This window comes from Vulpes lagopus, chromosome 13 (assembly GCF_018345385.1).
Source record: "Vulpes lagopus strain Blue_001 chromosome 13, ASM1834538v1, whole genome shotgun sequence".
NCBI lineage: Eukaryota > Metazoa > Chordata > Mammalia > Carnivora > Canidae > Vulpes > Vulpes lagopus.
In genome coordinates this window covers 23150326-23177861 of record NC_054836.1, presented here as the reverse complement: position 1 = coordinate 23177861, position 27536 = coordinate 23150326, and the positions used below count along the sequence as shown (strand labels likewise).

The following is a 27536-nucleotide window of genomic DNA, read 5'->3' as shown; positions in this document are numbered from 1 at the left end:
AAGAAGTAGAAGCACACGTCTGATATACCAACATTCCAGCAAAGTTACAAATAGCTGTTAGAAGCTACCTTAGGATTTCTGCAATCCTATCTTATAGTTTCTATTTTATTAGTTTTGTTTAGGAGAAGTATTTTAAACATAAAACAATTAGGTTTATGTCCTAAAATTCATTTTAGATATTTTGAGGATTGGGGTAAAGAGATGTTTCCTAAAGTTCTTTTGAGGTGGCTTAGCTATAAGAAATCATTATATATCCCTTTTTTAAAGTTTTCATACATTCCCCACCCCCTGCCCTGGAGCATTTTAGTGTCTTTAATTTTTATTTCTAAGTTAACATTGCAAGGGAATATAATGTACTTAGAGAGTTTTTTTTCTCCTTTAACTTTCTCTCCCATTTAGATTTTGATACTCCACCCTTAACTTCCACCCCCAGAAAACTTCTGGCATGTAGCTCCGCTTATCAAAAGTTGCATGCTCAACCAAGCCACCCAGGCACCCCAAAAAGCAGGTATTATTTTAGTTAAATGGGACACTCATTTGAATATAATTATACTGAGTTTTTTTTATGGGGGCGGATACTGTGAACCTTTTAAAAATCCGTATTGTTAACGTTGTTCACAGCATAGTTCACATCTGCTACTACTCTTGAAAAACACTAACAGATGAAGATATTCGTGAATTTAACGGGCAATAGTTGAGGTGTAGAGCTTGGAGTGGCAATGCCTACACCTTAAATAGTGGGAGGCACTAAGATAAGGCAACCTGAAGGAAAGGGCACACAGAAGAAGGTGGTTTCTACAAGCCAACTCTATAACAGCCTTTCCCAGAGTCAATTTCTAATTTTTCAGTAAATGATTATTCAAGGCCTTTGTTTCTCTTTTTCAGATTCTACCTTTTATCTAGTAACATGAAACGTTATAAAAGAAGAATTTAAATTATTTATGCCACACATAATCTGCTAAGCCTAAAAGGGAAATTATTGCCCTGAAACTTCCAACAAAGCTGTCCCCTAGGGGTTTGGTCTCTGCATCTGGGTGTGAATGAGTACTCTGTCACATTCGCTGCTCTTAGGGGATACCATCTATTTTTTTTTTTTTTTTTTTGGATACCATCTATTTAAACAACCTTTGCAGTCTGAGTTGCCTGGTGTTACTATTGTTATTTTTCAATAGTAATGATAGTTGCACTTGTTAAGGAAACCAGCTAATTCTGAGAGACTTAACACTAGGATAAGTCGGTGTATAATAACACAATAGATTGTTTCTAATTGCTGAAAGAGATGTCCTTCGTAAGTCTCCTGACACAGAGTCAGAAGTTAGGCCAGTGAGAGAAGCTTGTTACACCTAGAGCCCGGTGGGAAGCAGCAACAGTTGGCATTTTCTCAGGAGACCCAGTTCACTCATTATTTTAATGTTTGTGCTAGTGAACACCTTCGAAGTGAAAATTAATTTCCCTTTTGGATTACTTAGCATATTATTTTTAATGTTGAAGTTTTCCACATCATCCTTAGCCACAAATTTTTTCCAGGATGATTGAGTTAAAAAAATTTTCACATGATTATTTCTAACAGCACATAAAAACAGATTTTGAAAGATTTTGTTATTTCCCATGATTTCCTTGTGGACATTCCTAATGATGATCTTTCTTTAAAAGAAAAAAATGAAATTAAATACTATTACGTATTAAAATGAAAGTTAAGTGTTTTATTGTGAGGAGGGGATGAAGGCTTCCTCAAAACACTCATAGGATGAATGAAAATCCACCTATTTCTGTCTAAAAAATTCCAAACAATTAAAACCTCAAGTGTGGGGCAGCCCAGGTGGCTCAGCAGTTTAGCCTTCAGTCTAGGGTGTGATCCCGGAGACCCGGAATCGAGTCCCACATCGGGCTCCCTGCGTGGAGCTTGCTTCTCCCTCTGCCTGTGTCTCTGCCTCTATCTCTCTCTGTGTCTCTATGAATAAATAAATAAAATATTAAAAAAATAAATAAAACCTCAAGTGTGCTAATCAAAAATAAGTTTCAGAATATTAAGATTATTCTGAACCTGCCTGAAGTCCTGCCTATTTTGCGTCTGTCACCCAAATCTGAATGGCAAGGACAAAGGCCTTTCTTAATAAGCTGCTCCCACTCCTGCCAGAGCATCTCTGGGCTGTACCTAGAGACAAGAGGCAAGCCAGAAGAGCATGAAATCAACCCGTTCCCTTTTCCTCTTCTCACTGCTCCCTTACCCATCAAGACCTCTAATTCTGAGTGGCTAGAGGAGCTTCTGATGCCTGTCCAGGTCCCTTCCTGCCAACTCTGCACATGGGCAGCCTCTTGAGAGGAACACATTCAAAGCTGCCAAACACTCGATGTCACTTCCTCAGCACAAAACTTTTAGATGAATTTCCAAGCAGGCAGCATTTTGGGGAATTTTGCTGTCATTTCCTCAGAAGGAGCTACCAGGATAGGTTCTTAATGTCCTTACAAGGAGCTATGTTTAGGATAAGTTTAATAAGCTGTTAAATAACTGTGGCAGATAAAATGCTCTGTAAACATGACAGTAACAAATGGAAAACAATCTCCTATTTCTACTTAAATACATTGTAATGTTGTCTATGAGCAAGTTTTTTTTTTTAAGGGGTTTTGAGGAAAGAGATTTGTCTTAAAAATAAGGCAGACTGAAGCCAGAGTAGATACAGAGAAGTGGAGATCTGAGAAGTGGCAGTGAAATTTCTTTTTGATGAGGTTTAGTAGTATCACCTTTTTCTTTGAACTTTTTCTGTGTGTTTTAGGTTAGAGGAGAAAGTAGCAGTTTAGGAGAGCAAATAGATCTTTATTCTTGGAGTGAAAAATAAAATTCTTCTTCCTTTTAAACTGAGAACCAGCAGGTGAAGATCATTGTTTTTAGGGAGAGATGTAAGGCTTTTTAGAAAACTCCTCAAAGAAATGCAGATGGACAAGTCCTGGAAGGCTTAGGTTGGAATCTACTAAAGTCCAGGAAGATACTGAATTTGAATCACAGTGACTGAACAACTAACGTTAGTGAGGTAACCGAGATGCATGTACTGTTGACTTTGGAACTATCGTGGGGGCTAAGGGTGGGTGCCCAACCCCACACCATTGAAAATCCAGGTATAACTTCTGATGCCCTGCCAAACTTAACTGCTAATAGTTAAGTTGACTTGAAGCCTTACTGATAACCTAAATGGTCAATTAACTTATATTTTATATATGTAATATAGACTGTTATCCTTACAATAAAGTAAGCTAGAGAAAAGAAAATGTTGTAAGAAAATCATAAGGAAGAGAAAATACATTTACAGTACTGTATACAAAAAAATTCCACGAAAAAAAAATTCCACGTTAATTGGATTTGCACAGTTCAAATTTGTGTTGCTCAAGGGTCAACTGTATTTCTTTAGCCTTAACAACTACATGTGACTTTCTTTTTTTCCAAATGTGTGTTTAAAATGTAGAGTGTAGGCTTTATTATGTGATTTTTGATTAAATAGAATATTCCTTTTTTAAAAAAGATTATTTATTTTAAAGAGAGAGCATACATGCACATGTGAGGGAAGGGGCAGAGGGAGAGGGAGAGAGAGAATCTCAAGCAGACTCTCTGCTGATCACAGAGCCCAATTTGGGACTCAAGCCAGGATCCTGAGATCATGACCTGAGCCAAAATCAAGACATGGCTGCTTAACTGACTGAGTCACCCAGGTGGCCCGCTAAATAGAATGTTCCTTTTATATTTATACTAATGTGCTACAATAAAGTTCTGTTTTATAGAAGAAAATAATAATTCCTCTCTGGCTTGGTTGATCCCATGCATACTGGAAGTCATAACCAGAATGATACATTGCCCAGGCACTATCCACCAGGCAGAAATCAAATTGGTATGGTATGTCAAATGAGGTGAGATATGGGGATAAAATACACACTCTATAGAATATTTGTTACTACATTCATTAAAAAAATATTTTATTTATCTATTTGACACAGAACACAAGCAAGGGGAGCAGCAGGTAGAGGAAGAGGGAGAAGCAGGCTCCCCACTGAGCAGGAAGCCCGATGTGGGGCTCGATCCCAGTACCCTGGGATCATGACTTGAGCAGAAGGCAGATGCTTAACCAAAGTGAGCTACCCAGGCGCTCCTATTATTAGATTCATTTAAGAGACATTTTCTGAGCATCTCTGTTCATTCACTGGATCACAAAGCCAATAGCAGAGATATGAGAATTCCTTACCATACCTAAGAAATCAAAAGGGATGGATAAATTTAGACAAACAGCATCTTCCTGGATCTAAAAAAAAAACCTACCTTGAATCCCATGGTATTTCAGTTTGGGGCTGTATATTCTTCAATATAAATTCTCTCCAAACCCATCCTGCCTTAGAATAAATGGGATAAGGTAGAAAGAAAAAAAAAAAAATGAACCAGAAATTCCCAAGTAGAAGAAACACTTGACATAATCATGTCAAAGCCAGGAAACCAAAAATTAATGTTTTCCTATAAAGGATGGAGGATGTCTAGCTGGGTTATTAAATGAGCACTGGAGTATGCAGAAAGGGCCATAAGGAGGATTTACTGGTGTTGGAAGAACTTTAGCCCTAGCATTTCATGAGTTTTGTGCTTTCAACTTTATAGTTAGACAATTTCATTCCTGCAATTAAAAAAAAAAAAAGATCTGATATATAATAAAATTAATGCTATGAGGGAATGGGAGAAGAAGTGAATTTGTTGATTTGAAGGAAAATTATGTTTCAGAAGAGATGAGTCTATATACATAATTTTTGTTTTTTTATATTTAATTTTTGGCTAAAAGTAAGATTTCTAAGTCAAACAGCTGGGACTAGTAGCAATTTCAGGCCAAATGCAACTTCTATGTGAGAAGGGGTTGTTTAAGGAATCTGGTATAGTCCCAGAGAACACAAAAAACAGTGCTTAGCTGTAAACATTTTGTAAGATTATCCTGTGACTCTTCATGTATTGGAGTTAATAGCAGTTCCCTAGGCCAAAATTTAGCCTGGAATATGTGCTTTCCTAGCAAATAAAGTCATTGGTAGTACCTGCTATAGTGATTTTAAACCAGGACTCTCAATATAAAAGTGACTGTTACAATATTCCATGAGCCATTTGCTTTACAGCCAGATGAAGTCATAAATATAAAATAAAGCTGTGGAATATTTTCTTGTATCTCCTTAATGTTAATAGCTCACATCTATTTTAACAGCTTGGAAAAGGTGTCAAAAGTAGGGTTTGGAAAATAATTACATATCCCTTCTCCAAAACTCCATCTACAGCTTTAGTAACTCACAGAAGAAGTTTCAATTAAATAGTAAAGTTATTTTCACATAAGAGATTTAAAAAGTAGAAACAACAGTTACTTTCAAAAGTCATCTAGTTTCTACCTCTATCTGATCCATCATAAAAAGCAAGTATACTCTGAACACGTTATTATCCCAAATCAATAGACAACTAAATTGTGTATCCAGGAGGATAGCTAGTCCATACAAACCACCCACTTCAGATAAGCAACAATGAACACCCACTTTCCTAAGGTCAACACATTACATTGTTATGGTGCATTTTTAAATTTATATTTTTTGGAGCATAACAAAGCAACAGATAAACCATTGTTATTTTTTGAGTGTGTACTGGGTATTTAGCATTAAGCAAAGGGTTTGAAATAAGAAAGCTCTTCTGGCATTGGGTCAAATGTAGCTCTGTGTGGATAAGGACTGTGCCGCCTTCTGCCTTACATGGAATAGGAATAAATGAATGAATGGCTGTGGTCTTTACAATGTCATGAGGAGAGAGAGACAAGTGCCATATTACAAATCTGTTAAAGAAGGGTGTTGATAAGTGGTTGGTTACTAAGCACTGAACAGCATCAGCTCTGGGAAGGAATATCAGGGAAATAGAGCCCACTGTTGCCTTTCTCCTAGATGAACTTTAGGCAACTTGTCTTTGTGCTAGAAAAGAACCACGGTTTGGTTCAGAACATATAAGGTCAATCCTGCCTTCCTGTCCTGAGCCAAACACTGGTTGAAGAGGAACCTTTTCTATCCCTTTGATTTGAGCCAGTCCTTTCTTTTACTGCTATCCTTTTTTTCTATTAGCAAAAAATGGATTTATTAAATATTATTTATAGATGCTATTCCAGGAGTTGCCACATACTGGCCACTGACTATACATTGGACTCTCTGCCAAGCAGCTGACATGTAATACCTCCTTTAATTCTCATCTCAACACTGTGAAGTAAACATTATGCCCATTCCACAGAGAAGAAAATGAAGATTCAATGAGATTCTATAATTTGTTCAAGGTCAAGGGATCAAACCTAGATCTATTGAATTTTAGGCTTTTAAGCTTGTTTGCTTCCCTATACTCACCTATTATTCTATGGTGTGAATAATTAGCTGATGACTCAAAGAAATTTTAATACCATGAGTGTATTTCTAGACACTTTTATTCCTAAAAACATTAGAGAGATGCCTCTTTGAATAATGAAGACATGAAGAAGAGGGGGGAATTCATTTGTTGGAAAGGCATATCCCAATGAAACTAATGTGATGATAAAAAGAGATAAATATAAAAGTTTATTATATTCATGAAGAGAGAGACATGAAAGTGAATTAACTGGGATGAAAGTGAATTAATTGGGATGACTGGAACAGTAGCTAAAGGGATGCATCTAATGAAAACACCCAACAGGATTCCTAAAATCCATTCACCATTCACATTCTAGATCTTCTACACCATCTCATTTTTGGTAATAGTATTTCTCATCTTTTCTAGAACATACTCTTTGCTCCACCTAGTTCCTTAGGCTATAGCAGTGTTTCTTAACATGTTTTTCCATTATGCTCCCTCAAAGAGAAAACAAGTAAATACTCCCTTATAGAGAAATTAAATACAGAGATAAGATCTGTTGGGTAGGGCAGAGTTTTAGGGGGCCACAAACCATTTAAATATCCAAGACATTTTTGCTTTCCTAAGAACCAAAGTGCCCTGTTTAGAATGTTTCGGATAGCTACTTGATCCCTGCTTCTCCATCATATACCTGCTATTACTTCTAAATTGTAACTGTAACTTTAGGGTTGTGGCCAAATGACAAGTGTTCAGAAAAAGCATGTCGATAGTCAGCATAGAAATTCATGGGTGTCTCATTAACTCGGTCTTTGGCAAGTTAATTCATTTGATCCAAGGCCATTTGCTCAACTGCATAGGCTGGTCAGAAGAATGGCCTCAAGAGGAAAGGCTCTAAATTCAGGTGTCCTGGGTTCAAACCTCAGCTCCACCATCTTTCAGCAATGAGACTTTGGCCAATCACCTAACCCAGAAGTTCTCAACTGGTGGCAATTTTGGGCTCTCTCTCCCCCAAGACATTTGGCGATGTCTAGAGACATTTTTGATCATCACAACTGGGTCTGGGGGGAGGGAACTACTGGCATCTAGAAACCAGTGCGTAGAAACCAGTGATGCTGCTAAATATCCTACAAGACATGGGACAGCCCCTTACAACAAAGAATTATCCAGTCTAAAATGTCAACTGCCAGGTTGAGAAACTCTGATTTAAACTTTCTGCTCCTTGGGATCCGTGGGTGGCGCAGCGGTTTGGCCGCCTGCCTTTGGCCCAGGGCGCTATCCTGGAGACCCAGGATTGAATCCCACATCGGGCTCCCGGTGCATGGAGCCTGCTTCTCCCTCTGCCTATGTCTCTGCCTCTCTCTCTCTCTCTCTGTGACTATCGTAAAATAAAAAATAAAAATTAAAAAAAAGAAAAACTTTCTGCTCCTCATTTTTGTCATTGTGCCATATAACATTCATTCCTTAACAGATATTTCCAACCCATCTCCTTGCTGCCTCCCTGGTAGAATCTGGAAAGCCTCTTTTGACAGTTTCCTGTGCTTTGTTGCTAGAGATAGCCTGAGACACAGTTCTGCCCAGTAAGATATAGGTGGAAATTTACTGGGGGCATGAGAAAAGCTTTTGTTTTCTACTGATACAAGAAAAAGATTAGACTATTGTCATCCCCTTCTTCATCTATCTTGAACATAAAAGCAGTATGTAGAGTTCTGCAGCCATGTTGCTATCATTAGGGAAAGCTGAAAGAATAGCCTGGATAGTGTTGAGACCATGAATCAATGCCATATAACCCTCCTATACTTCTTGTTATGTTAGAATATATAACTTCTATTTGTTTAAATATTCCTGATATAGTTACATTTCAAATTAGGTTAATAATAGGGTTTTTCCACAATTTCTTAGTATGGAAAAATGCATAAATAAAATTTGCCACTAACCATTTTTAAGGATGGTTAAACCATTCAGTGGTACCAATTAACCATGTGACCATTACCATTATTTCCAAAAATTTTTATCACCTCAAGTAGAAATATTGTATTCATTAAACAATAACTGCCATCTCTTCTCCTCCACCCCCAAAGTCCCTGGTTATTTCTAATCTACTTGCTATCTCTCTGAATTTGCCTGTTATACATATTTCATACAAATGGAATAATATAATATTTGTCCTTTGTGTCTGGCTTATTTCACTTAGTATGTTTTCAAGGTTCATCTTCATTGCAAAATGTATCAGAACTTGATTCCTCTTTATGGTTGAATGATATTCCATTGCATCTATATTTTGTTTATCCATTCCTCTGTTGCTGGACATTTGAGTTGTTTCTACCTTTTGGCAATAGTAGAGTTTTAAAAGGTAAAATAAAATTAAAAAGTAAGGTACTCAGAAGAGTGCTTAGTATTTAAGAAGAATTCAGCAAATGTAAGTTAAAATTATTACTGCTCACACTGAATAGCATCTCATCACATTCACCCTGTCAATGGTCTTTTGTTACAAGGAGGAATGTAGTAGTATGTGGGTGGACTGGTTGTTAAAACTATGATCAGGATCTACTGTACAATTCAAAGCAAACAGTACTCTCATTGGTCAGTCACTGACTATCAGCAGGTATGATGGACATTTTCACTTAACCATTCATCCTTCCATCCCTCTATCGATCTGTTCAGAATGTATTAAGCACCTCAAGTGGGAGAAATACTATTCTTCAATTCTAAGCTAAAGTGATATATGATTAAATTGTTGCAAATAATGAAGAAGAAAAGGAGGTGCTTAATAAACATTTCTGATGATGATGAAACAGTTCTGAAATCAATCATGAGCTTCAAAAATTTCTCTAGGACTGGGATGTGTTGTCTAACTTATCAATGAATCAGACACATGTCTTATGAAGTCCCCCATCCTCCAAATACTTTTTATTATTTTTTAAGATTTTATTTATTTATTCATGAGAGAGAGAGAGAGAGAGAGAGAGAGAGAGGCAGAGACACAGGCAGAGGGAGAAGCAGGCTCTTCACAGGAAACCTAATGTGGAACTTGATCCCGGGACCCCAGGATCATGTGCTCGGCTGAAGGCGGTGCTAAACTGCTGAGCCACCCGGACTGCCCATTAAACCAATTCATGAATATTGTTGACTTTCATCCTTTGCACTAAAGGTTTCATTCACAGAGGTGCAAAACAACAGCTCCATCTAGTAACTCTCATGGCTGGTAACAAGAAGAGTCCCATTTTTAGAAAAGTGGGAAAAACAAACTCTTCCCTCTAAGTAATAGGGCAAGGTCGAATATAGAGGTGAGAGGTATGTCCCAGCAGAGGAGGATAGCAAGTCAGCTTTTTGGGGGAGAAGATCTGGTAAGGGGAGGATTTGTATACTGAAGAACACATGAAAACAGCAAGTAGAAAAGAAGTGAAGGAGGAAGAAAGGGTAATAAATCTCTGATGACAGTGGTGACAGCATATCTTACTTTGGTGTTGAAGATCTTGAGACAGGTATGGATGGTCAATCACTTAAGATCAATAACTGGAACAATGTTTGGAAGTCAGGTATTTATGGAGAACTTGCTGTGTAAAATGGATTTTATAATAAATATAATTATCAGTTTGCCCTGATGTATCTAATGATTTTAGAATATTAAGATTCACTTATCTACCCATAGTCTCCTCAGAAAACAAGGGTAAGAACCCACAAGAAAATAAAAATGCATTTGGGGTTCTGAGATGATCTCATTTGGGGAATGTTCATGAAGGAGCTACACATCGAACTCCACTGAGCAGTAGAGAGAATGTGTATAGGCAGAACAGAAGAGTGCGAGAAAGAGAAATAGCATGAGTAGAGGAGTGCCATGGCACTAGAAAGGAGGCAGGAGGCTGAGTAGGCAGTAGAAGTTGGCCTACTAGATACTCATGGGAAATGAGGTTTAATAGTGAGAGAGGTGCCAGGAATGACACAAGTACTAAGTAGCTCATTATTTCCAGGCTAGTCACAGGAGAATATGGCTTCATTTCTAGGTGCCGTAGATTCTCTTTCTGTTCCACCTCTCACCTCACCCAGTCTTTTAATATCATGTATTTCATAGCACATACTATAGCAAGGTAAATACGTATTAGTTTTTCAAAATAGTAAACTAGCTCTCAAAAAATGTTCTTGGGTTCCTCTAAATAACTACCACATGCCCTCCCATTCACCTCTTTACATAATTTTCATTTAAATTGGCTCACTTAGGGATCCCTGGGTGGCGCAGTGGTTTGGTGCCTGCCTTTGGCCCAGGGCGCGATCCTGGAGACCCGGGATCGAATCCCACATCGGGCTCCCGGTGCATGGAGCCTGCTTCTCCCTCTGCCTGTGTCTCTGCGTCTCTCTCTCTCTCTCTGTGACTATCATAAATAAATAAAAATTAAAAAAAAAATAAATTGGCTCACTTACCTGGCATTTCATGATAATCAAGCCTGTCTTTGGTAGCCAACCTGATTCTGTTACTGCTACCTGCTATTTTATATTCTGGAATGAAAGGTGGTAAGGATAGAGCCCTTGTCTTCTGTGTTTTATGTTTTGTCAAGCACTGGGTACATTTCTGGCATTTTGTACTTAACAAGCGTAACAAAGCACACCCAGGCCGAAGGATATCGCATCTGCTGTCCCTGGCACAACAAAAGCAGCAAGCCCAGTGGTCTCTGACCTGCAGGGTAGTGATAGATTGCACTGGGAAATGAGGCTCTTATCACAATCAACATGAAAGAAGAAATAATGCCTCAAGTGTATCTCCATGAACACTAGAAAAGCCCGAATGGAAATAACCCACACCCAAGAGACAACTGCTTTGCTTACTGAGAGCTTTATTCCTACAGTCCCTTTCTGATAAGTGTACATTGCCAAGTGTAGAAACTTTAGAGTCACTTAAAATCATAGGGTGGTAAACCTAAAATGTGTAGAGATAGTTTCAGCAAATAGGTTTTTTCAGTTGGAGCGGGGAAAGAAATGACCCCTGATACTCATTTAACAAGATGTTTTAATCAAGAATGAGAAGGTAATAAAGGTTAAGAACTTTCATTTGAGTTTAGTTCTAGAGACTGTTTTTGCTAAGAAGCTATCTAATGAAATATTTTGTTACTTCTTGATGTTATAAAATATTTGTAAGTTGTGATTTAGACAACAGAAACGCAGAATTTTGTTAGACAACATAACAGGGATTTATTTTTCTTTTTATAGACTAAATGAAAATTTTAAGAGGCTGGCTACTAATGCATTCCCTGTTTTTTGAAAATGATATAAAACTGCATCTTTGTATCTATGGGGAAGTTTAGAGGTTGCAATTACTAACATGACCATACTGGCTGGAAATTCAATTGACTAATGTACAAAATCATTCTAATTCATTGCAGAAATTAAAAAGTTGAATTCATGCAGTAAACTGGCTACCAAATAAATGGAAGGTTAAAGAATATTTTAGAACCTACTTTGGTTGCATGAAAAATCAACATGATAGTCTTCTTTCCTCAGATAATTGTTTTTTCTCAAAAGTAAAATGAGCTGTTCTTCAAGAATGTGGACCACTGTCAAAAGGATTAATATTTTCGAATCTTTCAGTAAGGTTAGGTTACATGAAAACAAAATGCCACAGCCCATTAAAACATCAGGCATTCAATTTTTATGTTATATGTTTAATTCTACACAAATCCATGATTGAAAAAGAGCCATATAATTTAATTAGCGTTAATCAATGTTGATTTAATAGAAGGCAGAAGAAAGTTCCTTCTGTGTAAAGAAAGCCAAAAAATAAAACCCAAGTTACAACAGTCATAGTCACTTATACCCCCCCAAATTTAAAGGGTTAACCTAACACTGTGTAAAAGATTATGATAAATACAAAATAGTTTTATTGTATTGTTATTGATACAGCTAACCAAACAAAAGGTACACAACTACTTTCAAAAAATTTAAGAAGCTATTATTTAGGATACAAATTTGAGAACATTAAGGAAATGGCATGTGAATGTCTAAAAGGTTACCTAAAGGCTTCCAACACTGACTCAAGGGCAAAATCTAATGTAGATGGGATAAGAACCTTATATGTTTTCTCAAATCAGTGGTGATTCAATGATTTGCCCGTTCAACCAACTTATACTAAGCACATGCTATGTGTCAGGCATCATGTTAAGCATGGAAATACAGGTTAGGATCCATTCACAGAGTTATGTAGTAGACAAACAATGTGTACCGTGGGTCTAGAACCTTGAAAGAGGAGACCACAAGATGGAAAAGGAATGTGGAAGGACATCCAATCCAGCTTAGGAGGAATAGGAAAGGTTTCCCAGAGGAGATGATACTTGAATGAAACCCTGTAAAATAATTTAGTCACAGATTGGTTCACTGGAGATTGTTTAAATGAACACAACTCCTGCAGCATGCAAACTACTTTTTTTAATGTCTCTTCTTCCGCTACAGTGTGTGTTTTGCAAGGACAGGTTCATTTATAAGCATATTTTTGTGAGCCTCCATTGTGCTTTTTTTCCCCAGTGTTTTAGGCAAGTTGACTAGTAATGACTAATGAGAACAATATGAATGCATGACTGCTGTGTAAGTGTAATGTGGTTTTGCACTTAAAAGAGGTTTTCAGATGCTCGAGTTGTGAATGTTCATGAAAAGCCTCTTCTGGAGAAGTCAAACTGCTTTCAGTGAGTCTCACTGGTGGTTTTACATCTGCAGAGCATTGAAGGCTGTGTTGACTTTGAGAGGATTGAAATTATTTCATATCAGATTTATCCTACATTTTGTATTTGCTATATTCCCTGAAGTATGCCTTAATAAATATTTTATGACTGGGAAAACAAAGATAAAACAACAAGAAGAAGAAGAAAGAAGAAGGAGGAAGAAGAAGGAGAAGAAGAAGAAAGAAGGAGAAGAAGAAGAAAGAAGGAGAAGAAGAAGAAGGAGAAGAAGAAGAAGGAGAAGAAGAAGGAGAAGAAGAAGAAGAAGGAGAAGAAGAAGAAGGAGAAGAAGAAGAAGGAGAAGAAGAAGAAGGAGGAGAAGAAGAAGAAGGAGAAGGAGAAGAAGAAGAAGAAGAAGAAAGAAGAAAGAAGAAAGAAGAAGAAAGAAGGAGGAGGAGGAGGAGGAGGAGGAGGGAAGGTCAGGGCATTCCAAGCCGAGAACAGAATATAAGGACAGTAAAGGAGGTGTGGCATGTTCTGGTCACTAGGGAAGAGCACACAGGGCATGATCTGTGAGGCTAGAGAGACCATTGAGGGCCCCTTTTTGCCTTAAGGTGCTTCAATTCTCAAGAGGATATCAGAGAGGTACTGAGGGTTTTCAATCTATTTTTTAACAAGTTCTTTCTGGCTATCGTGTAGGGGATGCAGGGAGATCAGTTGGGAGAAATGATGAAGACAGAGACTGAAGTAGGAGCAGTAGGTATGGAGAAGAGAGACACATTGGAGAAACAAGTCTTTATGACATATAATTCACAAAGATTTATCACCAATTGAATATGGAGCTACTGAGTAAGAAGGAAAAATGAATAGACTCCTATAGTTCCTGCTTGGTCACCCAGGGCTTCAGATGATAGGTCAGGACTTGGAAACACAAAGGGAAGGATGGCTGTCAGGACTCCAGCAAGGAGAGGTGCTGCGCTCTGCTTACATTAGTATCAGTCGGTAAGAGGGATGCTGACTGAACCAGGGTAGGATATGTGTCTGCCCCTTGGGGTCCAGGAGTGTAACAAGTATGCTATTTCCCATCAAGACCATATGGAGTGAAGAAGGAATTCCCTACGGTGAATGGAAGCAGAAGATGAGGGATGTGAAAGAATGTAGAGCAGCAGATGCAAACAACAACAGCTATCGTGGTCTTGCTAGAGAAGCCGAGAGGAAGCGTCAAGAGAGATGTCTGATTAACACACTGTATATATAGATGCAGAACTTAAGAGTTCAGTGCTAGAGATCAGTTTGAGTGTCAACAATAGCAGACAAGCATGAATATAACGGTGTGGGGAGAAGACAGGGAGCAGAAGAGAGCCAGTATTTTAGGGTGGAATGAGGAAAAGAAGTCCCCAGTGGTATAAGGTAGAATGGTCACAGAAATGGAGGGGAATCTAGAAAGGCAAGTGTCACAGCAAGCAAGGGTGAAGACACTTTCAGGACAGTAGAATGAACCGATCGTGAGGACTGCCTGAAAGACCCAGACATAAGGCACTTGGTGGGTTGGAGGTGGCTCCATATGAAGCAGTTCAGTGGAGATTCTAACCAGGGATGGGAAACCAGGTTACAGAGGGCTAATGAGAAAATAGAAAGTGAGGAAGTGGAGATACAAATATAGGCCGCTCACAAAACTTGACTCCAAATAGATGAAAAAAGAGTTCACAGCTGGAGTTAGAGGGAAAGGATCTAAACATGTTCCTATGACGAGGAAAGAGAATTGGTTGGGTAGGAAATGTAAGACAGAGATACAGAATAGTTCTAAAGGAAATACTAGGGATCCCTGGGTGGCGCAGCGGTTTGGCGCCTGCCTTTGGCCCAGGGCGCGATCCTGGAGACCCGGGATCGAATCCCACATCGGGCTCCCGGTGCATGGAGCCTGCTTTTCCCTCTGCCTGTGTCTCTGCCTCTCTCTGACTATCATAAATAAATAAAAATAAAAAAAAAATAAAGGAAATACTAAGGATCCTTGAAAAATGTCTTTATCTAAACCAAGTGCATTCGAAATACTCACATGTGCTCAGGGAAAGCATATGAAAGGTGAAGACATTTTTCAGGGGTCAGTCATATAGGATTAATAAGTTCTGGGGCAGAAATTATGCAAAAATAACCAAGAACACACAAGGGAAACTTGGCAGCTAGATAAAACCTCAAATGAGTTAATCCACAGCACCAAAATATACTGTATTGTCTAAAATCAGTTCTTACTCATCATGAGAATATACATGGTCATTATGGGAAAAGGAAAACACAACCTGAAAAACATGGAGAATACCCAAAACAGACAAAAGGCACAATTTGTAGAGGCTTGGTAAACTAAGCCTTATTTTCAGCTGCACAAACACAGCATGATAAATTGGGGGAACTTACTGAAGACTAGAAAACTATAAACGTCTTGAAATTCTATTCCTTTGCTTTTGGAAAGGCTCATTTCTAGATAATTTAATGATTTATTTCATTGGTTCACTCATTCTTTCAACAAAGCCTGATCGAGGATTTATGTGCCAAGCATAAGTCCAACAGAACATCAAAAACAAAGCATTGATTCTTAAGGGAAATGGGATTGTGGCCATACTTTGAGAAAATATATTCAATTTACCTACTGTCTTTGTAATAGAAAATACAAAGTAGAACTTCTCAAAAATGTTCCTTACTGGTAAAATATATAAGAGCTACAGTGAACAAAAATTGTGGGGTATATTGATTTTAATAGATAGAGAAACACTGGCTTAAGGATTCAAGCATTTCTTCTTAGATGACATTTGGTGAGAAGATGAAATCTGAAGATTCCTTCTTTCTCCATTAAATTCAATTTCAAACTATGAAGTACGCAAAACAAGGGAGGAGTGTATATTTAATTATGGAGGTATACACCTATCTATATTTTCAATGCCTTTGACTCTCAGTTTTTTTATAGTTCTTAACAGTGTCATTCCTTTCTATTAATCATCTTCATTTCTTTTACTGTCCATATCTTTAGGGTTAGAAACCTCAAATACTTACCTGAGGTAGGAACTTCTAGATTTGCCCCTAAAATAGGAGCTAAGTCTTCTGAAAAGAGGAGAGCTTGGTGTTATGTCTTTAAGGGTGTTAACTGATGGTTACAACTGCTATAGCGTGAAATAGAAAACTAGATGCAGTCTGTCCCAGGCTCAAAAACACTGATAAACACAAATTCGTGTGAACATTCAAAAGAAGGATGGGTCGGGGGATCGCTATTGGGAGAGGGTAAGTATTGAGGTTTTATCTTAGACCAACTGCCTGTTGGCTTCTTGGCATCCGTTCTATTTCTTTTCGGTCCTGAGAAGGCCTATTCAAATGACTGAGCTAAACATGGCACACACAGCTTTATGAGTGTATGGTGTACCCGACAGGTATAAGATTTGGCTTTGTTTTGGTCCTATTCATGAACAAAAGCTGCTTCTTCATTAGCCTTCCAAATGTTCCTTGCCATTATGTCGAAATACATTAATTTTGAAACAAATTATGTACCTTTTGAAAAACAAAATTAAAAAACTACACATAAACACACATACGTACAGCAAAACTGACATTACCCTGTTCCTTCTTCCCCATGTGTCTCAGAATTATAGCCAACACCTGTGGCCACACAAGGGGCAGACTTGGCAGCTGCAGAACCCAGATGTCAGACACTGGATTGTACGTCCCTGGCAGCAGTCCTAAGTGGGAGGCTGTCTCCTCAACTGACCTCTGAAACAGTCTATTGTCTGACTCTCTCTCTCTGGCATGGGTAGGAACTAAAAAGCTGTCTGTGGGGCTGGTTCAGGGTTAGCCTACTGATGGGTTGTTCTGGATGCAATTATCCTTTGCCTTACCTTTGATTGTAAGGATTTATTTCCTTGGTAGGGGTTAAAATTGGGACTGGGCAAATTCTTGACAAAGAACTATATTCAGGTTTCTTCCAAGGACAAAATAAGATGCTTTTTGCTTTGACTGACTTTTTTTCCCCAAGTGAAATTGGAGGAGATCCGCTTTAAGTTTTAGCACACAGTTCTGGTTAATCAGAAGTAAAAATAAGAGTTTCTTGGGCACCTCCCCCTCCAAAAGAAGACTGAGTTTTCCTTATACTCTTTCTTAAAACTACTTCTTAAAGGTTGAAAATGAAACATTTCTTTCTTTAGAAACTTACGGAGCTGCAACTTTGTTTTTGCGATTACTAAAAAAAGTCATCTATTGTAGAGAAGAGCTCTGTGCATCATGAGTTATCTTGGTTCTTTAGAGAGGAAAATGATTACTCTAATTTTGCCTCTACATCACTTGCTGAAGAATGACATTTATGTGTAAGATGCAATCATTATGGGAATGAGAAGTAGGAAAAGGCCAAGTATTGAAGAGGACTCCACTTACAATGCAACACTCGCAGCTCTCAGGGAAAGTCTACAGTGCATACAGTTATAGTTATGACAAGTTAAGGAGAAATATATCTGAAGGGAGATGAATTCTGAGAAAATCATAGAATATATTTTCATATCCAACAACAAATGGTATTCATGTGCACCATGGAAAATGTGCCAAATTTTCTTTTATTAATTTTTATAAAGGTGTAAATATATCTCTTGGCTACCACTGATTTAGGTGTTGAAAAAAAAAGAGGGAATATTTTTGAGTCCCAATATAAATAAGAAAATAATAAATAAATAAATTGGAGAGAAGAGGCATATCTCTTATATGAAAGAATTCCAAATAATTTATGTGGCTACTTGCCTCTTACAGAAGTGGAGCTTAATTTCCTACTGCTTGAATATGGGCTATGATTTATCAATTACTTCCAAAAAGTAGAGTATAAAAGTGGAGAAGGGATTTACTTAACAGTGGAGAAGTCTGGCAAAAACACTACCTTGGCCAGGTGATAAAGGTTAATAACATCAGTAGGAATATCATGTTGATAGCATGTACCCTTGATATGATATACCACCATTGAAGGGCATGTCATCTTTGTAATCTACCTCTAAAAACCTGTAATCGAACTATGTGAAAACATTAGATAAACCCCAGTTGAAGGATATTCTACAAAATACCTGACTAGTACACTCCAGAAAAATGTCATGGTCAAAAAAACAAGAAAAGTCTGAGAAACTGTTACAGCCAAAAGTAGCCTAAGGAGACATGATGACTAAATGTAATGTGTTCTACAAGCTGGGATGCTAGAAGGGAAGAAAGAACATTATGTGAAAACCGTGAAATCAGAATAGAGTATGGACTTTAGTTAATAGTAATGAACTAACATTGGTTCATTAGTTGTAGCAAATGCTCTGTAGTAGTTTGAGATGTTAACAAAAGAAACACTAAGTAGGAGGTGTATAGGAACCCTGCACTATTTTTGTAACTTTTCTATAAATCTAAAGCTACCCTAACATAAAAAGTTTATTTAATGATGTCTAAATACTGCTATATTGACTGTAAGAGAGTTTCACATCAATCAATGAGTCTTTTTCACCCACATGGATGCACCAAACCATACGGCATAAAGCGTTGTTTTCCTGACACATAAGAATACTTCATCTTTCAGAACAATGTACTATCAGTGGAATCAGACCTATTTTGAAAGTTTCAGATTTTTCAATACTATTTGAGTCATGCCCTTAGTAGGATGACACAAGTGTTCAAAAGATAATCTCCACAAACTCTTCTCAATGGCTTTAAAAGACAACATCCTGGGACACCGGGTGGCTCAGCAGTTGAGCGTCTGCCTTTGGCTCAGGGCCTGATCCCAGGGTCCGGGATTGAGTCCCACATCAGGCTCCGTGCAGAGAGCCTGCTTCTACCCTCTGCCTGTCTCTGCCTCTTTCTCTCATGAATAAATAAATAAAATAGTTTTAAAAAAAAGCCACCTTCAGTCACCTACCAAATATACTTATTCATGTGAATGTTACTATTGACATAGTAAGACAATGTATTATCACTGAAAGTAGCATTCTTTGCTTGATAACAAATGATCAATAAATGAACATTGCCCTCAGTTATCATGATAGTTAAAGGAGTAAGATCTGATGTACCACTGTTTTAGAACATGGATGAGATTATTTCTTTGCTACTCTGATCTGTCCTGTAGAATTATAAGACGTTAGGATTCTGGGACTATTAGAAAAGATTTTTTTTTCATACTATTCCTAATTTGTCATTTTCCTTTGAAAAGGGGAAAAAAGTGTTGGTTCAGTGAATGTTTACTTAAAAAAACAAATTATTATGGATTTCCAGAACTTTAACAAGAAATGTGCTTTTGTTAATACCCAGTGGTACAATTAAAAGTTCAATCAAAATTTAACCATAATAAGTTGGTCAGAATTACCGCTCTAATTCTGCTTTTAGGAAAAGATGCAAATGCCATTAAAGAAAGCCAGAGAAAAATACATGCAACTTCCTGAATATATTTTAGGGCTAAAAATAAGATTCAGTAAAAGCATTTGTACATTCTCTACTTTTTCTAATGATAATTTGTATTAAGGAAAATGGCCATGATTCTTGATAATAAGAGAAAAGAAAGTGTCCCGTAGGGAATTCTTAACTAAGGAATTGCAGAGAGTCAACCGACATATTTTAGAAATTTTTCCTATAGTTAGGTATTTACTATGGAAAAAAAAATAATGGGGCAGGAGAGACCAACAATAAATGTTAAGTTGCTGTTTTTTATATGACTCTTTAAGCAGTTCAGTTAATATGTATTTTGCATTTTGTTAGACTAATGTGCACGTGTGGTAAGTAATGAGAATTATAGCGGCTCCCTTTCTTAGAACACCTATGGTGTGTCAAGCTTTATGCTGTCACACATCTGACAAAACCGTCTAAAACTTAACGCTGCAAGGTGCATACAATTACTATTTAACAAGTGTGGGAACTAAGATAACCAGAGGTTAGGGAACTGACCAAAGTCCCACAGCTTGTAAGTGAGGGAGCCATTACAGACTGTCTGGCTTGCCTCAGAGGTCCAAACTCTTTCCCTTTTTTGGGGGGGGAGGGTGGCTCTCCAAACTATTTCCACCAGAACATACAGCTTTGTTGTAATTTATAATTATGGGCACTATTGAATTAAATGTTTATCACTAACCAGGTGAGTTAGGTCACTTAACCTCTCTAGGCTTCAAGTTTCTCTTGGGTAAATGAAGTTGGCTGGATGATTTCTAATATTTCTTCCAATTTTAAAATAGTAACACTGATTCATACACAAGGTTAAGAAAACTAAAATGCTTTTGTTAAAAAAAGGTTGCGAACACTAGCCCTTGCTAAATTTTGTGATGATGGGGATCTATCTAGAGTTAGATATTCATGTGATTTCTTCCAAATCTTTCCAGTCCCGTGAAGCCAGGACTAGTGATCTTTCCATTTTCAAAGTTATTCCCTTAAATTGACATATAAGTGGAAATTTCATTTTTTGTGGCACTTCACAAACTATATACTTAAATATTTGCCTCACAAAGAATGAATAACTTGCATTCAAATATGAATGTAGGGGCAGCCCGGGTGGCTCAGAGGTTTAGTGCCACCTTCAGTCCAGGGTGTGATCCTGGAGACCTGGGATTGAGTCCCACGTCGGGGTTCCCTGCATGGAGCCTGCTTCTCCCTCTGCCTCTGTCTCTGCCTCTCTCTCTCTCTGTGTGTGTCTTTCATGAATAAATAAATAAAATCTTTAAAAAAAAACAAATATGAATGTAAAGAAAGCTATTTTTTTCTGGATCTGAAAATAATCAAAATATTGATTTATTTTAATTCACATTTATTTAAATATAACAATTATTTTAGACAAATGAAAATACAAGCATATTTATAACATGGTAGACATAAATATAAATGAGAAAATTTCACAAATATATTAGACAAATTGATGATGTACTTAACATTTACTTTCAAGGTACATTAACGTGGATATTCAAAAGTATGCTTTCACAAAAACTACTATAAAATGTTCACATTCATGTTAGTTCACATTTCCTAGACTGATGTTTTATGAAAACTGTGTAGATATTTAATGTAATCACTCCCCTCATTTGGTAACATTATTTGTAAATGAAGCACATTTTTGTCAATAGAAATGTTCATTTAACTTTTAAATAATATGGCATTTTTATCAAGACAATGCTACATTTATTAAACAAACATGCACAACACGTAAAACTTAAATGATTCAGGTACCTTTATGCACAGAGTCTAGTTTTGCTATGGCACTCTATCTTTGTAAAAAATATACTTAAAATTTGGCACAGAATCAATAAAGTGTATTGCTCCTAATCAAAACAAATGTGATTTAAATTTTCCATGGCATGGAAAATACTCCATCACAGTTTGCTTCTTCTCTTTACAGTTTATTGACCAATGGCAGTTCTTTACTGCTTTAGTTAGAATAAATAATGGATAGCCAAGAACTAAAAGTCATAGTTGGGTGTTTTGCCTGCACTCTAATTGGAAATGAGTCGATTTCAGCTTTTCTAGCAGTAAAACATTTCCATCTGTATGGTGGCCAACAAATTTCTAAATAAGAGTGTTATCAGCAATAATATGTATCATCATGAGATGTTTTTCTTTAGGAGGCAGAGAGGTTGAAAGGAAACGTGAATCTCTTCATAAACTGGGAACATATGTGGTAAGGGGAGCAAATGCCAACCAAGGCAGAAGCAGGGGGACTTCTCTGGAAAGCTGGTGAGGGCACAGGCTCTGAAGTAGCAGTGAGGCAGAACACAAAGGCAGGCATCCAGGGACCATCCACGGTGGAAAGGGCTGCCATGGGTGGGAGGAAGTTGAAACGTATCACTCGAAGGAAAAGGTGTTCCAGAGCAGGTATGGCATTCATGGCTCAGCAAACTACCACTGCATTTTAGGAAACGTAAATTTCTACCTCGCTGTCTAAATCAGGATTGAAGAGATTGAGCTACTAGATGACACTGTTTTTCTGAATTCATTCATAAACATTGTGGAAGAAAGGGAATAACATTAATTCAAGCTTCCTCCAAACCAGAGAAGAGAGTTAGCATTCTCATTCTAAGCACAGATTCTGGAGTTGTGGTAACTAAGAAAAGTGCCACAGCTCTTTCTCACAGTTCTCCTAAGATAAACTCGAGGTGTTATATTTTGATAGACCAGCTGATGGAATCTGCTCCTTTCATAAAACCCTGATAGCCTAATTTTTATATTTATTATCTGGGGGAAAGGAAGTAGAGCTTAAGTCCAACCTTTGTACAAATATATTCTAAGAAATAGAGTAACGAACATTAATGTCGTTTGCTTTATGATCCTTGCTTTTCTAAGGACCTTTAAGCAGTGAAATGGCAAAGAACATCAAACAGGTTAAATAAAATAGGCAAACTTTTGTTTCAAGCTGTTAAGGTGCAAAGAGACAGATTACAAATCACAGAGCACTGAATTTTCAAGGGTGAAATCGTACCAAAACCGTGATAAATTTTCGCTGACATCATAGGAGAGTAAGTGGTCTGGAAGGTCACTGATGGTGCCCTGCACAGCCAGCACGTGTGGGGCCAAGGTGAAGGGCACGTCGTTCAGGAGTTCGGCCATTAACGAGTTGTTTTCCAAAGTCTGGCCTGCCTTATTTTCCACCTCGGGGCCTGCTCCAGTCACACTGGATGAGGTTTCTTTGCCAGTCTAAAAATACATATATATTTAAGTCATTTAGACCTTGTGGACTTGGAGGCTTAGGAATGGTAAATGTGGCATTAATATAGCAAAATGATTGTGAAATGTGGGATACAGAAAGAGTCCTAGATCAGAATGCTATTATTTATTTCATTTGAGAAATACATCCATCTCAGTCTCTACTGGACTTTGAAATGAATCCTAAACCCTACTTTTACTCAGACTGGCCACCCATGGCCCTCTCAAATACAAATTGGCATTCTTGCTATTTCCTTAGCCTGATAATGTCTACAAAGTCTGGCTCACAGATCTGATGTATGCTTTCAGGCTCTAGGGAATTCCCAGCTTCCCTGTGAAATCTTATATCAACACAGTCCAAAGTGACCTTTCTCACTTCAGAGAGAATATGGGGCAAATTGCCTAGGATATTATTTGGCAATTCCTGTTTGTGTCCATGCTGGTGGCTGTTTCATATGCATAGGTCTTATCCCCAACTAGACTCGGGTACTTGAGGGCAACAAATCTTTTTGACATTTCTTTGTATTCTCCACCTTGCATGCCTTACCTTGCGTATTTTGTATGTACGCGTGTATCCTCCGCCTCATATACCCTAATATATATTTGAGTGTTTACCTAGTATGCGAACCGTAAGTATTGGTTGATTGCCTGACTTTCACTGGAACTAGCATGTTATGTTACACAAGGTTTTCAAAGAGGAACTGATATATTTTGTTCAATTTCTTCAAGACTGGTATACCTTATACATAGTACTTTACCAAAAGATATGCACCAGGGTGTTCACAACACTCTATGCAAGCCCCAAACCGGAAACCACCTGAGTATCCATCAACAGGAGAATGAATAAAAAATTGAAGAGAAACCAATGACTTGCTGCTCCAAGCAGCTGAAACCTACCTCAAACCAGGTTAGGCAAAATGTGACTCCCCGACCCCCTCAACTGGGTCTCATGCAGAATAAGATTGCTGTGTCTGTATGGAGGCCTCCGAGGCCCTTCCTGATCTGGCTCCACGTACCTCTCTGACAGGATCCTCAGCTAGTCTGTCCTGGCTCCCTTCTTTCTCATCCCACTACCTCCCATTGTTGCTCCTGCACACCCAGGCTGCTTCTGCCTTGGCCCTTTCCTCTCCAGTCCCTCTGCCCCAGAGGTTCTTCTCCCAGAAATACCAGATTCCTTCTCTCATGTCCTCAGGGAGGCCTCCCCTGACCAACTATTTAAACTGTATCCTGGCCCTCACTTCCCCCTCTCCGGCACTCCGTCTCCCTCTCCATAGCCCTTGGCACCTTGTTATATGGTATATAATTTATTCTGGTCTCACCCCTTGGAAGCTTAAGGAGTTTCACTTCCCATGTTCACTGCTGTATCTCCACTGCCCAGGACTCCATAACCAATTGTTGAATGGATGAAAGCAGACATGATTTTTTGCCTGGTTGGAGCTCATGTCCTAATAGTCATAAGTGCTGATAAATTCCTTCTAAGTCTAGAGGAGAATGGTTTTCTGTAAGAAACAGCAATTTTGTAAGACTCATTATTGAAGTGGAAAATACACACAGAAAAGGGTCCATCATAAGGGTACAGCCTGCTAAATTTTAACCGACCAAACACCTGTGAGCAACCAGCACCCAGATCAAGAAAGAGAAGTGGCCAGCTCCCTGGAGGCCCCGGGGGTGCTTGCTTTCAAAGCCAACTCCTTGCCCCTCAGTCATCATCCTGATTTCTAACAGTACAGAGAGGTTTTACCTGTATTTTAAATGTAGTCATAATACAGTAGGAACTCTTTTGTTTCTGGCTTCTTTCACTTAACATTATATGTATGAGGTTCATTCATGTTGTTGCATGTGGGCTTTAGAAAATTTTCAAAGGACAGATTGTTGCAGAGGAGATCTATTCTTACTGATGTCAAAAGAATCTCTTTGGTCGCTGTGTTGACTATTGCCAGTGGGGGATACTGTGCCCAGGGAAGGAAGCAGGAAGACCAGCTGGGAATGAAAAGATTGTGGATTAGATGGTGATACTAATGGAGAGACAGAATGGTTAGACTGTGGATAGACCAAGAAGAAAGCCAATAGGATGTCCTGATGGAATGGACATGGGGTGTGAGAGTAAGAGCAGAGTCAAGGATGAAGCCAAAGTCTGTGGCTTGAGGAATAAGAATGGAGTCTCCATTTTCCAGGGATGGGAAAAGAGTGTCAGGGGGAAGCGAGTATGGCAGGAAGATGAGGAGCTGTTCTGGATGTTCCAAGTGTCTCACAGACATCTAAGTGGAGCTGTAAATAGGCAGGGGGATCTGATATGAGTCTGGAGTTGGGGGGGGGGTGGATCTTGAGAAGAGAGTCTGCTTAGTGCTGTGTTTAAAAGATGATAGGGGGGATCCCTGGATGGCTCAGTGGTTTGGTGCCTGCCTTTGGCCCAGGGTGTGGTCCTGGAGTCCTGGGATCGAGTCCCACATCAGGTTCCCTTGCATGGAGACTGCTTCTCCCTCTGCCTGTGTCTCTGCCTCTCTCTCTTTCTGTGTGTGTGTGTGTGTGTGTGTGTGTGTCTCATGAATAAATAAATTAAATCTTTAAAAAATAATAAAATAAAAGATGATAGGGGGTGGGGCGCCTGGGTAGCTCACTCATTTGGGCATCTGACTCTGTTTTGGCTGGGGTCATGATCTCAGGGTCATGGGTTCATTCCTCTGTGTCAGGCTCCGTGCTCAGTGTGGACTCTGCTTTTCTCTTCTTCTCCCTCTGCCCCTCACCCTGCTTGTGCATGCACTCTCTCTAAAATAAATCTTTAAAAAGAAAAGATGATGAGAGGATGGCAAGTGAAGACAAATATGAGAACAGACAACATTTGTAGACATTGTGCTATACATGGGAAATAGATATGGGCCAGTAGCTGGAAAGGGATCAAGAGAGGTTTCTCTTGATTCTTCTTTTGTTTCTGAGTTGAGAGAAAATGGCAGCAGTTGATATGCTAATGAGAAGCTCTAGAGAGGAAAAATCCGTGATTTTGTAGGAGAGGAACTGCTCTTCACAAGGCATCCCCAACGCCTAGAACAGAGGCCCTCAAGAAATCGTTGTTGAGTAAATGACTTTGAATTCACCAAACACATCCCCGGCAAGAGTTGTCTTAACTTCACATGAAAACAATACACCAGAATACTTTCTTAGGATTACAAACAGAACAGTGTAACCCCACCCTGCTATGACAAGGCTTATTAGAAAGGTCCACGTGTGTAGACCTGCCCCCTGAAACCTGAGTGACTTAAATACTAAGGATCCCTGGGTCAGATGAGAGCACAGGTATCAGTGAGCAATGATGCCACAATTCCAGCCTCTTTAGAGGATATCACCTATCTATCGCTGCTTTCCTCAAGATGACCTAAGCACTGAGGCTCTGGTTACCTTGGAGCAGCACAACAGAGTGTTTAGAGCACAGATTCTAGAGCTACACTGTTTGGGCGCAAATCCAAGGTCTCTTGCTTACTGCCCTGGGCAAGTTATTTAACTTCCCTGTGCCTCAGTTTCCTTGGCTGCACTATGAGATCAATAATAGTATCTATTTCACAGGATTGCTATGAGGATTAACATAACAATATTTGTAAGTAAGTAGAATAAGCTTAGCACATGTTAAAGTGAGTGAATAAACAAAAACTTTAGGAATGGCCAGTGCCACTTGGCTTTAAAGTTCAGGATCCATCCATCTCTCTCTCTTTTTTAAAAGATTTTATTTATTTGAGGGACAGAGATTGAGAGAGTGTGAGAAAGCGCACAAGTGGGGGGAGGGCCAGAGGGAGTGGGAGAGAGAGAATCCTTTTTTTTTTTTTTAAGATTTTATTTATTTATTCATGAGAGACACAAAGAGAGAGGCAGCATAGGCAGAGGGAGAAGCAGGTTCTATTCAGGGAGGCCGATGTGGGACTCAATCCCGGGTCTCCAGATCAATGCCCTGAGCCGAAGGCAGATGCTCAACTGCTGAGCCACCCAGGCATCCTGAGAGAGAGAGAGAATCCTAAGCAGACTCTGCACTTAATGCAGAGTCTGATGCAGGGCTCTACTCAAGGCTCTATCTCATGACCCTGAGATCATGACCTGAGCTGAAATCAAAAGTCGGATGCTTAACCTAGTGAGCCGTCCAGGCACCCTGTTTTGTTTTGACATTCACTGGTGGTTCAAATCATCTTACCTTACCATCCTCTCTTACATCTTGCCTTCTTTTAATCTTATGCACAAATGTTCCCTAGATCTGTTAATAGCATCCTATGCTTGAACGTTCTTCTCTTTCTTATGTATAGAATGTTCTCCACTTTCATTAGCCAAATCATCTCCTTTCTTAAACACATTCTTGAAATCTCACCTTCCTCACTAAAGAGGGATATTACCCGTACTGCCTTGCTTTCTAAACACCCAACTTCTAAGGTTTAACTCTCTGGCAAACTGAATCTTGGATAATAAAGGAATTGAGAGATGTGATTCCTTGTTCAAGTTCTCCTGATAAAACTGCTGTATACTTCATCCACCTGGGCCTCTCTTCTATTGTCTGTAAAATGAGTGGTGAGGGGTGAAAAATGATCATGAGGAGGAGGAGGATGGCAGCACATGGCATATGCTGGGCACTTCCTTTGTGCTAGCCTCCATCCAAGCTATTTAAATGTACTCACTCATGTAAGTCCTACCACAGCTTTGTGAAGTGTGTACCATTATTAGTCCCATGTGAAAAACAGAGGACACAGAAGGACCCAAAGGTGAAGCAAGTTGTCTCAGCTTACACAGCTAGTCTGTGGTGACACTGAGAATCAAACCCAGTGACCTTTAATGCTTTACATTTGAAGACCCCGCACACCTCAGACATGCTGTGGATAGATTGGCCAGCTGAATGAACAAAGCCCTGA

The 27536-nt window shown here is 38.7% G+C and overlaps 1 protein-coding gene and 1 long non-coding RNA gene across 4 annotated transcripts in view; one reads left to right on the top strand and one right to left on the bottom strand.

Moving 5' to 3' along the window:
• Positions 1-27536, top strand: part of LOC121474841 — a 103130-nt gene that overhangs the window by 72276 nt on the left and 3318 nt on the right. The gene's annotated exons all lie outside the window — the stretch shown is intronic.
• The window catches only part of UMAD1 (UBAP1-MVB12-associated (UMA) domain containing 1), a 233195-nt gene continuing 226412 nt past the window's right edge, over positions 20754-27536 (bottom strand). For 2 of the 3 annotated variants that reach the window (XM_041727967.1, XM_041727966.1), the window contains 2 exons: positions 22433-22647; positions 20754-21768 (listed from right to left, as the gene is read on the bottom strand). In XM_041727967.1, coding sequence (XP_041583901.1) covers positions 21558-21768; positions 22433-22647 — 426 coding nt within the window. In that variant the 3' untranslated portion in view covers positions 20754-21557. Of the gene's footprint in view, positions 22648-27536 lie in introns of all 3 variants that reach the window. The other variant, XM_041727968.1, reaches the window with a different exon arrangement.